Genomic DNA, 15,599 nt, shown 5'->3' with positions numbered 1-15,599 from the left:
ATGCTTAAACTTTCCCAGTCATGAGACAGTTATTTTTAAAATGATAGGCTTAGGCCTTTGATATTTATGTCTTTCTTACTTGAACATGTCAGGAAGAAAGTGGAATTATTTAATTTGTAATTTCAGTTTTGTAGTAATTGTCTCCTGAACAGTATTCATATTTATGGAGATAAGATGATCATTTTCTATATTTTCTTTATGAAAAGAAAGCAGGGCTGTATGGAGTCAATACTACATTATGGAAAGTGGCGAGAAATACATTAAAATTCTTTTTAATTGCTCAGTACTTCCTTATTAACTTTAAGGAGACACCCATTTTAATGTTTATTTGGTTGCAAGCCAATTATACGGTAGTTAACATTTATTCTTCACTATTGCTCTTTTATACATCTCTCATTCCCAGTTTACTCTTAGTCATTTGATGATGAAAGTTTCCAGCATAGAATAGTGGCAGGAAGGAGATGGAGGGTTACAAACAGGATAAAGCCACACAGCATGGAGCTTGTCCTGAGTTCAAGTTTCACAGGATCACTTTTTTTTTTCGTTTGAAGTGAATTCCTAAGCTATCAGGAATTATTGTAACGAGGTATAATGACATAATTTTGGATTCTCTGTACCTTAAATTACTGCTAATAGATGTTTGCATGGCATCCTATCTCTTCCTTTGATGTTGTAAACTTCCTCAGAACAAGGTCATGTTTTCTCTAACTTTTATGACTTTTCCAACAGCATGTACTATGCACTGGACACGATTTAGCAGGTCATTTAACTCTTCTAGGTCTCAAGCCCCTGAAATGTAAAGTAGAGGAAGGGACTATGGCCTCAAACATATATTCCAGCTTTTAAATTATGATTAGTATGAATCCACCCTGCATATGTTATTTTTTCCTATTTGAATAATTCAAATAACATTACTTTGGGATATGGTGACTATAGATTATTGAAAACAACAAATAACACATATCAATTTAGCCTACAATTGTGCCTCATTCCTAGATAATTCTTTTAAAAGAGAATCATAAATTGCCACATATGAAGACCACAATTTATATGTGCTTTACACAGTGATGTAAAATGACCATAAAGGGTGAAAGGAGTGAGAAGGAAAACTGAAGACTGAGTATCATACAATGAGCAATGACATCTTTTAAAAAATCAAATTTCAGTCAAAGACTCTCTGACATGAAAAGGCAATTAGGCATTCTTTAATTCAACTTTATTCTCAGTGATGTGCTTCCTATATGACCAGCCAAACTCACTTGGACAATTCCAATGAGATTAGCCAACCTACCCTATCCATTAGACCTAACCACTAGAGATGTCACACATCAGTTCCATCAGGATAAATTCATCCTGCCCATATGTTTGGTAAAAGATACAGAAATTTTTTAATAAATTAATGTCCAAGAATTAGAATATTACAGATAAATGTCAAGATATATAACTTCTTTTGAAAAATTGGAAACTTTCAATACTGCTGCCATATTATACATGACATGCACTTTTCAGTTTGCTAATATCTTTATCCAGCCAATTCACACATTTATGTTACTTGCTTGGTCCTTGATCATATTTGTGTCTCAGACTCCTATGGTAAGTTCTCCTTATACGGAGCCAAAATGGACTTTGCTTTCACTTGGTTCAGTTGCTCTTTTTATGTCCCCTGAAACCAAGCTTAATATCTAATCCCTTGTGGATGTATCAGCCAATTAAATATATAAAAGATCTGTAGTATTCTCATCCTTCCAAAACTTTTGAATAGAGTCAACATAATTGGCCCATAGATGCTCAACTTAGCTGCATTCAAATCTTGGTCAAAGCATCTTTGACGCCTTCTTTTCTCTAGATAAATATCAGTAATTTCTTCAGCTGCTTCTCATGTCATTTAGTTTTGCATCTTGAAATATTGTCATCTCTCTTCTCTAGTCACTGTATAGTTTGTCAACTACAGAGTGTGGTACTCAGAATGGAAGACATTGCTCCAGATGATCTGACTGCTGCCACCTATAACGTGGCTACTAGTTCTGTCCTGAATACCTAACTGCTATCTTACACTTTGTATTAGACTGGTGATGTGTCTGGTTACAGATGTTGGACTGAACACATGAATTGAGCTCTGCTCCCTCCTTAATCTGCATTAAAATAATGACAGATTTAAAAAATGAAAATCCCTAGGCATAAAGAAAATGGGAACAAAATTTTAGAAGCTAAACAGCAGATGGAGAAGTGTACCTGACTTATCACATCCTAGAAATAAGTCCAGTTTTAACCACAGAACTCCAAAAGTCTCAGAATCAAAGCCATTATGTTCCTCTGGAAAAGAGGGTATAAATGGCTGAAAGTCTGTTAAAGAAACAGATTCCTGTGTTACCATTCCCAACTGTCCCTGGCCCACTAGAAGTCTTGAGAAGTTTCCTCTAGAAAAGCTAAAACAGCATATCTCAGGGCTAATAGACAAACAAATTTGAGAGCAGCTAAAAACAGGGAGAAAAGCAGAAGTTTACACAATTACTACAGAAATTCCAAGCATTCTTCTCCCCTTCAGCTGCCAGACTACTGGAAGGACACTAGGAGAGGTTTTAGTTGGGAATATGAGCAGCTGAAGAGAACAGATTTAAAGATGTTGGCATGGATGCCACCCAAAGAAATAGTCAACAAGATCACCCTGCAGAAATGATATCCCCTTATACTTACAAAACTTCCCATCCATAGTTTAATACCCCACTGTTAATACAAAGAGACAAGGTTCACCAGATGGCAGAAAACATTTAATGTTAAAATCAAATACCAAAAAAAAGAAGAGAAAAATAATTAAAAATTGGAGGAAACAGATTGTGCAGGAAGAATAAAACTTCAAAATAAAAAAATAAATAGAAAATAACAAACCACTGATTAATACCCTCAGAAAGAAAGGGAAGGTATTGCATTCATGAAATAAGAACACAAGACTAAAACTCAGTATTTAAAGGTCAGATAAAAGAGCTTTTAGAAATTATCATACGATAGCACAAATAAACAGGATTGAAAGACAAAATTGGGGAAACTCTCCCAGACAATACAGAAGAAAATTCAGGTGGAAAATCAGAAGGGAAGGATATGAAAGTTACTGGATGACTATCTGAAAAACAGGGTTTCAGAAAGAAAGAGAAGGAACATCCAAAAACAATTTTTGGGGGGGAGAAAATAACCCAAACTGAATAACATAGTTAACCAGATTGAAAGGATCCACTGAGTACCTGAAACAGGGCATGAAAACAGATGTGCTTCAAAGCATAAAACTTTGATATTTCATAACATGGGGGCAAAGAGAAAATCCTACAGGCTTCCAGAGAGACAGAGAGGAAAAGAGAGAGAACAGTTTTTATATAAGGAAACAAATCAGAATGCCAATGGGCCTTTCAGCAGCCACACTAAAAGCTAGAAGGCCATGAAAACATCCCCTTGCAACCTACAATTCTATACCTAATTCCCAAACTATTAAAAAGTGAGGGTAGATTGAAGATATTTTCAGATGTACAAGACTTAAAAAACTTACCTCCAATTCACCCTTTCTCTGATAATTACTGAAGATATACTTTACCAAAACAAGGAGTTAAACCAAGAAACAGAATAACATGACTTTCCCAAAGCAGGGAATCCAAAGGCAAAGGGAATCCTCAGGATAATGATAAAGAAGATTCTAGCATATGAGCTGTGAAAGAGACCTGGAAAGTAATGAGTACAGATCAGACCTGCTCAAAAGTTCTGGGAGAGACTTTTTCAAGAAGATGAAATGGATTCAGTGGCTAATAGTTGGGGAAGTGAATTGGTTGAGATGAGAGTTACACATCTGATGGAGGGACAGGTAAGTTTGTTTAAGCACATAGAAAGGAGTACATGTACTTAGTACAAGTACCAAGTTTAAAACAAACAAACAACCTAAGGCATTTTTTAATTCCAAAGAAAGTAAAATATTGTTTGGGAAAGAACAAATTATTCATTATATACTAACAAGTTAACTGTCCAACGCATTTACATTTTTAAATTTATGTAAAAACTGAAAACTGATCTAATACAACTTACAATATAACTCTTGAGGGAGATGGGAAGTAAGTGGGGATGGGAAGTAAGCTGAATCCTCAGCTTCCCAAGGGTGATGTTAATAGATAGTGTATAAAACTAATCAAGAAGTAGCAATATGAACATGCTATTTAGAAATATAAGGGCACATATTTAAAAGAATCGGCTAAGTGAGTATAAAGCCCTTAAAGAGCTGGAAATGGTAAGCAAATGGGAAGAGAAAACTACTGTTTTTCAGTAACAAGTCTTGTAGAAATATTTAACTACAAAAATTAAATGTTTTAAAGAAGCTCAATTTACAGGGGAAAAAAAAGATTGAGTTGTCTCTAGCAAATGGATCAAAACTTTTCCAACTGCTTCCTAGAGAGCTCCAATGGCCATCCCTCAGATAAGTGTCACTGGACACTTGTTAAAAATGGCAAGGAAGACTTCATTCAAGATTACTGTAATAGAGGTCAAAACTATTGCAATAGGGGATGGAAATTGAACTCAGCTCTACCAAAACAAAAGGTAGGAGGGTTTTTAAATGCAAGAGTGAGCTGACTGAAAAGTATTAGAGGATGTTAGTAGGGAGGTTGATCAATATGATGAGGCTATCCATGTTTGCTGATTGACTCTATGGAAGTTAGGCTTCCTACTGGCCCACAGAGACTGGGAGCCAGGAGTCCTACCTTTTTCTGATGATTACATTTCAAAGGGGGAGCCTCCAGTTCTTGAAAAGACATGCCTGGTTATAAAAGATGTACAACTCAAAGGGGCATAGAAAGAATTTACAGGCACAAGGTTTCTAAAGTAAATGCTGTAAGAAAAAGGAGGTCAAGGCCCATAATCAGAATGGAGTCTGTCAAAAGTGCAGTCAAGCTGAGGGGAACGTTAAGGCTTTCTCAGTAACAACTCAATCATAGTCTTTAAAAATTGAACTCTTTCTCCTCTAAATATACTCTTCTCTCTGCACCCTGCCTCTGTCACATCACCATTACATAAATCCTGTCAATCACATTGCCAACCTTGATATCATCTTCCATTCCTACTATAGCCAGTATTGCAAAATCTGGCTTTTGGCATCTTTTTACTCCATCCCTTCTATTTTCTCAGTGGTACTGCTGATATTCAAGCCTGCTCACTTGCTCTATTGCAGTCACCTTATTTTTTTTAAGAACTTTTAGCTGTTCTTTACACTTCTAATTCCTCCCTAATTCATCTTCCTTGGGGCAAATAGATTTACACTACTAAAACATCCGAGGCCCCAGACTTGGGAATCAAACAGAACTAGGTTCACATCCTACTAGAGACCTAGTCCCAGAACTTACTACCTGCATAAAATTTGGAGAGGTCGTTATAAAATTTATAAAATGGGTAAAATAATATCTATTCCTTAAAATTATTGTGAGATTTAAATAAACACAATATCTCAGTAATTTTTTAAGTGATTTATATTGAATCTATGGTCACCTCAACTATCAAGGATACTTCTTGTGAACAACTTTGAGGTCTTTTTCACCAGGAGTGTACTTATGTAACTGATATGTTAATCTAAAGGCATTCCCCCTGCATACCTTTCCTAATGCTCATTTATGTCATTGTTAGTGACACCAGCCATAATAAGTGCATCTTTCTAAATGGCATTTACTGGAATCATTGAGTTAAATTCATATTATACACAGGTATTGTAGAATTTTTTAAAACAATACAGTTTATACTGCAATGTGAAAACAATAGTTTGAGGCTACTAGCTGGCTCTGATGAATAATGTGACTGTTTTTATATCAACATCCTTTCTAACCATCTGCTAAGTACAATACAGCTAGCAATTAGCTAGCAATTAAGCCAGTATGTCAAAAAACTTAATTGCCAACTCAACCAATTTTCAAAGTTATATTAATGATAATAGCTCTACAGCAAAGTGAATTTAATAAAAATGCTTTGAACATAAATCCCAACAATTCTAACTTGCCTTCTAAATCATATATACATGATGAAATAGAAATGAGAGGTACAGAAAAAAATATTTGAATATGAGGATTAAAATTTTATATCAAATTCTTTCCTTTCAGGGCTTTTTAAAGCCTGAAGCATTTTCCTTTAAACAGAAGTAGTTACCTGTCACTTGCACTTCGTTTCCTTTGATAGCCATTGTTTAGTTTGAACATGTGCTTTTAACTAAGCAAATTTCTTCATTCTTGAATTTAAAATTGTCTGGTTCTTCCCTCCTACATGTTGGTGGGAATGTAAGTTGGTGCAGCCACTGTGGAAAACAGTATGGAAGTTCTTCAGAAAACTAAAAATAGAATTACCATATTATCCAGCAATCCCACTCCTGGGCATACATCAGACAAAACTATATTTCAGAGAGATATATGTACCGCTATGTTCATAGCAGCACTATTCGCAATAGCCAAGACATGGAAACAACATAAATGTCAATCAACAGATGAATGGATAAAGAAGATGTGGTACATATATACAATGGAATACTACTCAGCCATTGAAAAGAATGAAATAACGCCATTTGCAGCAACATGGATGCAACTAGAGATTCTCATACTAAGTGAAGTCAGAAAGAGAAAGATAAATACCATATGATATCACTTATACATGGAATCTAAAATATGACACAAACGAACCTATCTAGTAAATGGAAACAGAACCATGGACATAGAGAACAGACTGGTGGTTGCCAAGGGGGTGGGGGTTGGGGAAGGGATGGAGTGGGAGGCTGGAGTTAGCAGATGTAGGCTTTTATATATAGGATGGATAAACCACAAGGTCCTACAGTATAACACAGAGAACTATGCTCAATATCCTATGATAAACCATAACGGAAAAGAATAGTTACAAATAGAATGTATATATAATTGAATAATTTTGCTGCACAGAAGTAATTAACACAACATTGTAAACCAACTATACTTCAGTAAAAATAATTTTTAATTTAAAATAATTAAAACCTCAAAAAAAATTGTCTGGTTCCTGAAGAGATTCAAAACACTCCCCTGGGGCTTCCCTGGAGGTGCAGTGGTTGAGAGTCCGCCTGCCGATGCAGGGGACACGGGTTCGTGCCCCGGTCCGGGAGGATCTCACATGCCGCGGAGCGGCTAGACCCCTGAGCCATGGCTGCTGGGCCTCCGTCCCTAGCCTGTGCTCCGCAGCGGGAGAGGCCACAACAGTGAGAGACCCGCATACCACAAAAAAAAAAAAAAAAAAAATCTAAAACTAACTCACTTTTCTCACAAAAGAAATGTTGTGGTTGCCCCTCACTCTGACTTAAAAAGTCAACAAAGACTCAAAATAATGCCACTGTTCAAAGGCAGCCCTCCTCCTGCAAGCACCTGAAGACTTCATAGTTTATTTTTCTCCTGGAGACTTGTCAGTTATAAACATGAACAATTTTCCTTTCAGAAATTCTCATACCTCACGATTGATTTTGCCTTAGTGGTGTGGGGCTCTTGTGTAGAATGTTTCAAGGAGGTTTCTTTTAGTTTCTTTGAATTTGTATTTTTGCTACCATGGTGCCAAATTCAAAAATCACTGTGACTCTATGAAAAGAATTTGATACCCAGACATTTATTTTTGTTTTTTTAGTTCCACAAAAATTCATGAATATATTCAACAAATATTTAATTTACATGTAAGCCTCTGAGCCACCAGGGATGCAAAAACGTATAAAAAGGTTTCTGCCCCAAAGAAGCTTCAGTAGTAGAGACACAAATGCATGTGCGCGTGTGCACTCACACACGCACACACACACTCACAATAAAAAGTAAAAGAAGTAGAAAAAGAATTATGCAGATAAAGAGACTGTTATGAAGTTAAGAATAAACTAAAAAACTAACGACTACTAATAAACTACTCATTTCTAATAGAAGTAGAATTAGATAATTATTCATAAAAATAGAACAAGTTGCTTTGTTTCTTTCTATTTCAACAAGATAATAACTAGATCAAAACTGCTTGGTAAATTGTGAACCAACAGTTTTATAAACAAGATATGGTTTCATGTGTGATTTTTTTTTTCATGAACCCTATCACTGCTTAGTGATTATAACATTTCCCATTGAGATAATGACAAAAATCTATGGTGGCCACATTACTAAAGCACAGACTGAGTGTATTTCTGTTAAACTCCTATGAATCAATTGCCATTATAATTAAGCTTTTTTTCTCAACCCAGATAATGTCTTCCATGCAGCTAGGTTTCAAATTAATGAATGGATGAATGAGGATGTTATAGGATGTTTTTGCAATGAACTATATTAATACACAACTGCCTTTGAAATAGGTCATCAGAGGAATTACAGGTATGTTGTATATTAATACACAAAACAGAGTAACTTAAAACACTATGTCTGTCTAAACAGAAATTAAGGGACCACGTCAAAGCCAAAATTGTCTTTGTAATATATGATTCTTAATGATCAGTAGTGATGAATTATTTTGATATGGACAACTTATCTATAACAATCAAGTAATCAATATAGATTCAACTCAAGAACTATTTAGAACCTCTTAAGAGAACATGTTTTTGTGCCCTTTATAGTTTAAAAAATGCATTCACCACTTTTTCCTCATTTGAGCATACTGTAGCCTTCTGAAAGATATCATCTTTATGCTCATCTTTTAGAAAAGAAAATTACAGTTAATAGAACTAGTAATTAGCAAAAGTGTGGATCTCAAATCCTATATTCTCTCTAATACCTTATCTCTTCTCTGTATAAGGCATTCAATGAGGGGTACAGAGAACATCAAAATATTTCTTGATAACTGACTAGTATTGCACTTTTCACTTTATAAAAGATTGATATCTTTATTATCCCCTTAGAGTGTGATAATGACCTTTTGAGGCAATAGCTCAAGTTTCAAGAAAGCTTAAACACTAATGAGAAAAGGAGAAGACAACAACAGAACTATCTGATACACGTTTTGGTTGATCAAAGGAGGAGGGATTGTATTCAACTAAGAAGATCAAGAAAGTCAACTTGGATTCCAAAGATAACTGAAGCAAATTGTTACACAAAGCCAAATGAGGACTATACAACTCTGAGATCTGGTCCTACATATATTCTCTGAAAATCCATTACACCTTTTGGACCAGAGATTTTCTAGAGAAAAAAAAAAAGGAAACAATATAACTTTCAACATCAAAAAGTGATGGTTCTTAGAGAACATATATTTCTGAAGTCATTAGAGAAGAAATAGATATGCCAGACCAAATGAATTTACAATATAATGTGAATTTTAACCAGAAGCCCATTTGTGTGTTATAACAAAAGAATAAACACAATGACTTAAAATTGAGAAAGTTTGACTTTAGGAAAAGTTGTAATATTAGGGACATTTTTTATAGAATAATAATTATCCAATCCCAGACCTTCATTCCTTTTTCTTTCTTAAAATACCAACACCAGGACTTGAGAGTCAGGGCATTTGAACCACCAACATAGTGACCCAGAGCGGCTAGAAGTGAGGGGGTCACGTGATAAGTACAAAAACCTCTTTTAGGAGAAAGAGTGGAAGATCACACTAAAGTAGCCAAATCCATGTGTCTTCCAGGATCAGCGATACAGAGGCAACGGGGTGGAGCATAAGTCATGATTAATATCAGAGGATTCCAAACTTTTCAGTGCTCTCACTAGTCTGCCCATCACAGCTTTTTTTTTTAAATTAAAATATAGTTGATTTACAATATTGTGTTAGTTTCAGGTGTACAGCAAAGAACAGAAAAAAACTGGTCTGGAACTGAACCCTGAACCCACAATATCTCCTTGGAGTTATGCCTGTATTTATATAAGTAACTATTACTACAATTTTAAACAATTTATAGGAGAGGATATCTTCTTACTTATACATAATGTTTATCCATTTATTGATTTACATATTAGTTATGTTTGAAAAGATTTGTGCTGAGTCAAAATGTATATAACAATGCTTATTTTCCTTTTAACTCACATTACGAAAAATACCAAGAATGAATACCCCAAAATATTTTGGCTCTGTAAACTATCCTTATTGCTGTAAAATATAAATAAATAAACTCAAAGTGCAACATCTTTTAAAACTCGAATAATGGGATAATCATCTGATAAAATAATAATAATCAAAATGAGTGTGAAAAGCACATAGCTTTTGACATAGTCATGTACACATGGCAATAAGAGAAGGAGGTACATAAGATAATCTCATTTATTCAATACCCAGTGCTTCTTGGTATTTTCACAAGAGAAGAAAATCAACCACTAGGGGAAATAATTATTATATTGTCAGCATAATTCCCATTTGGGCACATTTCTGTGAACAAAATGCACACACCCTGGCATTAGAGGGAATTTCGTTAATGTAGAATGTAACTTCATTTGTTGAGCACTTACTATTTGCAAATCACTAAACTAAACACTTTGATTTACTACTCCAGGCCCTGAAAGTTAAAATCTCTCTATCCTGATTGCGTGGATGAGAAAACTGAGGCACAAGGAGGGTTTATCATTTCAGCGTCGCAAAGCTTGTAAATGATGAAGCTCGACATTGAACGCGGGCTCTCTTACACCAGAATTTTATTCTTAACCCTTGTGGTTAACCACATCTACCAACAGAATTTAGAGTAAAATATCAAAGGATTGTTCACATGAACATGTTGTTGATGGCCAACATATCTGCTTTTGTACTTTTTTCCTCAGTGAGTTTTTTGTCTTCTTCACTTAAGTTTGAATTTGTCAGTGAGAGCATTCTTCCTCCTCCTTCCTTGAGTGAACACATTCTATGTTTTATCTGATTTTCTTTTCTTGTTTTTTTTTTTGCTGTATTTTCTCCTTAGAGAGGGCATCCTTATCAAAAAAAACTATATATAACCAGAAAGATCAATCTGTTTATGTAAATCTTTGTTTCTTTATATACAAGTACCACCTGCATTCCCCAATATTTTTGCTAATTCTGTTAAAAAATAATATGCTTACATGTAAATACACAGAGATATGAACATAATTTACATGACTGAATAAATTCAACCTTAACATAATTTACTTTATCTTCCTCACACACTTAATAGTACAGAGTTTACCCATTCATAGACTGTTTTTCATGGTTTATCCAAATGGCTCATGAGCAACCCAAAGTAGTAGTCATTTGCTTTTTCCCCCCCTCCACCAGAAGCTCAGAAGAAGCAATTGGAAGAGAGTATAGAGCTGATCCAAGATGAATGTGTGTCAGAGAATGCAGATCACTCTACAGAGGAGCCTGCTGAAGGAGGGCCAGATGCCGATGGAGAAGAGATGACTGATGGGATAGAGGAGGACTTCGATGAAGATGGGGGTCATGAGCTGGTAGGAACTAAACATTTGGTGTCCACACCCTTTGGTAATAGTACCAGCATGTCAGCGACTCATTCATTCTAAAATATAGATTAATTATTGGGGGCTTATTTCTTTCTTACATGCACATATTTAAGGCAAACTCAGGCAGTGCTTTGCACATAATAAGTGCTCAATATATTTTTGCTAATTTAAAATATGAGGGAATAAATGAATGAACAGGAATATTATATATAAGATTAGGTATATTTACAGCCTCATATGAAAGATTCTCTTTCTCAAATGCTTCATCATGAAAGGAATCTTGTGTTTGTGCAGTTACACATGAACTGTACGTGGGTATAATATCCTGGTAACAAAACAACCATTTACTGGACGATACATGGTTCCCCTCTTATTTAGTAGTGTCACTCACTGATGATAATTATATTAGTTATATGGCCAACAGCCCTTTGTACACTCTGCTCACTACGATGATCCTTCAGCGTATAGCCAGTTTATCATCTTCAGTGCCTGTGCTGCTTGATAACCAGTTTTTATGAGTTGCGGATTTGACTGAGACTTGATTCTTTACGAGTTTTGTTTTCCCCAATGTTGTAATCATTATACTGGTCATTTCCAGATGTTCTTTCCTGTATAAACACATCAGGGACTTGGTAAATATATGCTGATGAGAATGCTACTCCTCATATTTAATCAGCCATGAAATTAAATATACTATCTTAAAGGGACTGACTAATAAGAATAAGGCAAATGTGTGTGTATGTGTGTGTGTGTTGCCAGCTCTCAAGTACCTATGGACTGATTGCATTAAACTTGACTTATCCTAGGTAATATCAGATTCCAATTTGTTTTAATACCTACTATTATTTAACTGATTTTGTCGTGGTTGTTATTTTGGCATGGTAACTAACCTATCCCTAGTTTCATTTATGGAATTCTATATTGATTTTTAACATTCCAGCTGTTTAAATTGCATGGTACCTTTATTTACACTTTTCAGATATGAGCCTTTAACAACCACCCTTATTTTTACAAAAGTCTGTATCAGTTTGAAGGACTTGAGTACCTATTTTTAGATCTAGAGTCTGTTGAGCAGGGACTAGAATGAAAGACTAACAAGTTTCTCAGCTTCTCCTTAGGCAGGACTTTAATCCAACAACATAAGTTCCTCAAGCCATTCTAATCAGACTTTTGCTGTCACCATCTCATTGTGACTGCTTTTGTTGAGATCTCTGGAGGCCTCCATGTTGCCATTACCAATGGTTGCCTCTCCGTTCTTATTTTAATTAACCTGTCAGCAGAATTTGGCTGAAAACTTGTTAGGAGAATTTCTCAGAATACTAGTTGTTCATTCTCATTCACCCGTGCTAGAAACTTTCCCTCCATATTCCCACTAAATAATGGAATAGCCCAGGACTTTGTCATGGGCCACCTTCTCTTTCTACACACTTTCACAAGGTAACTTCATCAAACACCAGAGCTTTGAGTATTATTTATAGGCCAAAGATTCCTAAATCTATATTTCTACTTTTCATCTCTTCCTGGAATTCTAAACTCAAGTAGATGCCTCTCTCCTCATAAATGTTCAATAAACAATTGAAACTTAACATGCCAGAAACATTCTTGATTTTTTCCAGCCATCTTATTACTTTCCAGCCTTCCTCTTTCTGGTAAACAGCATCATTATCCACACAGTTGTTAAAAACCAAAAAGACAACGATTACCTTTGATTCGCTCCACTTTCCCCCATACATTCTACCTCCAAATCATAGCCCAAAGCTAGTTACATCTGCACTACAGCTAAACTGACTTTTTTGCTTCAGCCCATTCAATCCATTCTCCACACAAGGAGGATAAAAATCTTTTTAAACTGTATACCAGATAATGCTACTCCCTTGCTTAAAACCCTACAGTGCTTTTATCACACTTAGAATCAAAATACCTAAGTGCATGAATTTAAATTGAAATTGGGTGGAAGATGCCAGGAGAGAGAGAGAGAGAACTTGCTGAGGAGAAAGAAAGTCCCCAGTGCTGACGGGAAAGGGATTTAGGACACAGTTGTATGTATAGGCTGGCCTTCGACATGAAGAGGGACACTCTTTCATTGCAACAAACTGTAGTAAGTCTGAGGATTTGGTGGCAGGTGCTTGAGGGAATTCAAGCATGAACTGTAAGTCAGAGGGTGATAATCTCTGGAGAGTGAGGAGAGATTGGCATTGTCACATATTTAAGGAGAAAGGAGAAGATTTGAAGAAGCAAGTATGGAAAACATGGAACATCACTAATTTGGAAAACATATAAAGATTGACGGTTAGTGTCCACAGCCAGCTGAGGCTAGAGACCAAGAATTAAAGAGTAGTAGTCTGCAAACTTTAAGGTGCATCAGAATAACCTGGAGTTTGTTAATTCCCATTCCAGATGGTTAAAACACATATTGCTGTGTCCCATTCCAAGAGTTTCTGATTCAGTATGCTGAGTGTGTCTGGGAATTCACGTTTCTAACGGGTTCCCAAGTCATGCTGATGCAGCCAGTCTGGGGTTCTCTTTGAGAACCACTGTTGATCAGGGAAGGAGGGGAACATAGAAGGGGGCTGAGAAGGAGAAAAAAGAGGCACAAAGGGAATAGAAATCCGTATACCATTAAGGACCAGAGGAAAGGAAAGGAAATGAATAAGAGAAAAGCAATGGTTGTACTCAGAGACTGAGATATTTTAGAGGAGTGACAGGTGATGAGAAAATCCATGGGAGGGGGGGATGGAAGTGGGATCATAAGAAAAGTCACTGCATATGAAGAATTCAAGGAACTGAGAGGCTCAGATGCAAGATAGCTCATCTACATGTGCATGAAATCACTCCAAATATCAGATAGAAGTACAAGAGTAAGACAGCTATGAAACGTCAGCTGGCATGAAAGAGATAGCAAGGCCCATTTTAGTCCCAGATCTGTCACTATCCAATCCAATCGATTCACCTTAAACATAACTTCTCTGAGTCTCAACTTTCTTATCTGCAAAATAGTAAGGTTAGGTCAGAAATTTCTAAAATCCATTTTGTTTGATCTTTCCTCTGAGTGAGTCTGTGTTCCGGGAACACCATGTCTGAAAGAGCAAGGGTTGAGCATGCAGCCAAGGGAACAAAACCAAACCATGGTGTTTGGTTTATGTTCTAAACACACAGAAAGTAACTGATTAGAACTCTTGCTGCCTGAAGGTTCTCAGGTTTTCTCCCTCAACTCCAGCATTATAATTGGGGGTTTAGCTAATTGGAGGTAAGGATACTATCTCTAATATCTCATTTCATTTCTAAAACTTGGAAAACAATGAGTGAGGGTGAGTGTAGTACTCAGTCCCTGCAGTCTAAATGGAGACAGGGGAGTCCCTCCCGGTGATTGGCCAAGAGAAAATTCCCTGTTCTGGTGTCTACTATTTTCTCTTTTCCAGACCACATGAACAAAATCATCCTTGGTTCCTGAAAAGGAAAGTAAAAACACAAATCTTCTCTTTTTGAAGAGTGGGTATGATTACAGATTCAGCAAGGATACAGTATAATTAGGTCTTTAGCACATACAGTAGCAACCAAAATGAAGAACTGGCATCCACGTGCTCAGTCAGCTGCTCAAAGAAAATCTGAAATGAATGGGAAACAAGACTTGTATCTGAAGCAAAGGAGATCCAGCAAAATGTGATAATGGGACAGCCATAAGCGGTGGCAACCCTTGTGGAGCATGTGGGAAGCTGCTCCATACATTGCCTAGATCTAAATATCCAGTTAGTGAAATCGATTTCCATTAAGCAATCCATTCAACTAACGTTCAGGTGCCTACTGTGTGTGAATCAGGTGCTACAAAAATTGTACAGATAACTAAAACTATTGCTTTATGTGTAAAATGAAATGTTTAAGTAAATGGTTCTTTTTCTCAAGTAGCTTAGTGCCTTAGAGAAGACTGATTTCCTCATGTAAAAAATCATATACTTGGACTTCATAATTTATAAGAAGCAAGCCAGGGCTAAAAATCTGTGATTCTATAATAATCTATGCCTATATATTTCATTAGTGCCTATCAATTAAGACTTGAATATATTTAAAATTGAACTCTATATTGATGCATTATACATACACTATTAAACTGCTACCATACTCATTTCTGAATAAATCCATTAGCAAATATTTATTGATTGACCACTAATGAGATTTTTGCTATGGGAATAAAGAAGGAAATCATATTTCTTCCATCAA

General features: G+C 35.9%; 1 protein-coding gene across 1 annotated transcript in view; it reads left to right on the top strand.

Moving 5' to 3' along the window:
• RALYL (RALY RNA binding protein like) overlaps window positions 1-12,044 on the top strand; it is a 131,719-nt gene extending 119,675 nt beyond the window's left edge. Inside the window, exon 6 of the mRNA XM_022554992.2 lies at window positions 11,200-12,044. Coding sequence (XP_022410700.2) covers window positions 11,200-11,444 — 245 coding nt within the window. The 3' untranslated portion in view covers window positions 11,445-12,044. The remainder of the gene's footprint in view (window positions 1-11,199) is intronic.
• Window positions 12,045-15,599: the final 3,555 nt, after the last annotated feature.

This window comes from Delphinapterus leucas, chromosome 17, assembly GCF_059928025.1.
Source record: "Delphinapterus leucas isolate spDelLeu-1000000601 "Yukka" chromosome 17, BTC_Dleu_Yukka2, whole genome shotgun sequence".
Lineage (NCBI taxonomy): Eukaryota > Metazoa > Chordata > Mammalia > Artiodactyla > Monodontidae > Delphinapterus > Delphinapterus leucas.
This window is presented reverse-complemented; position numbering and strand designations above follow the sequence as displayed.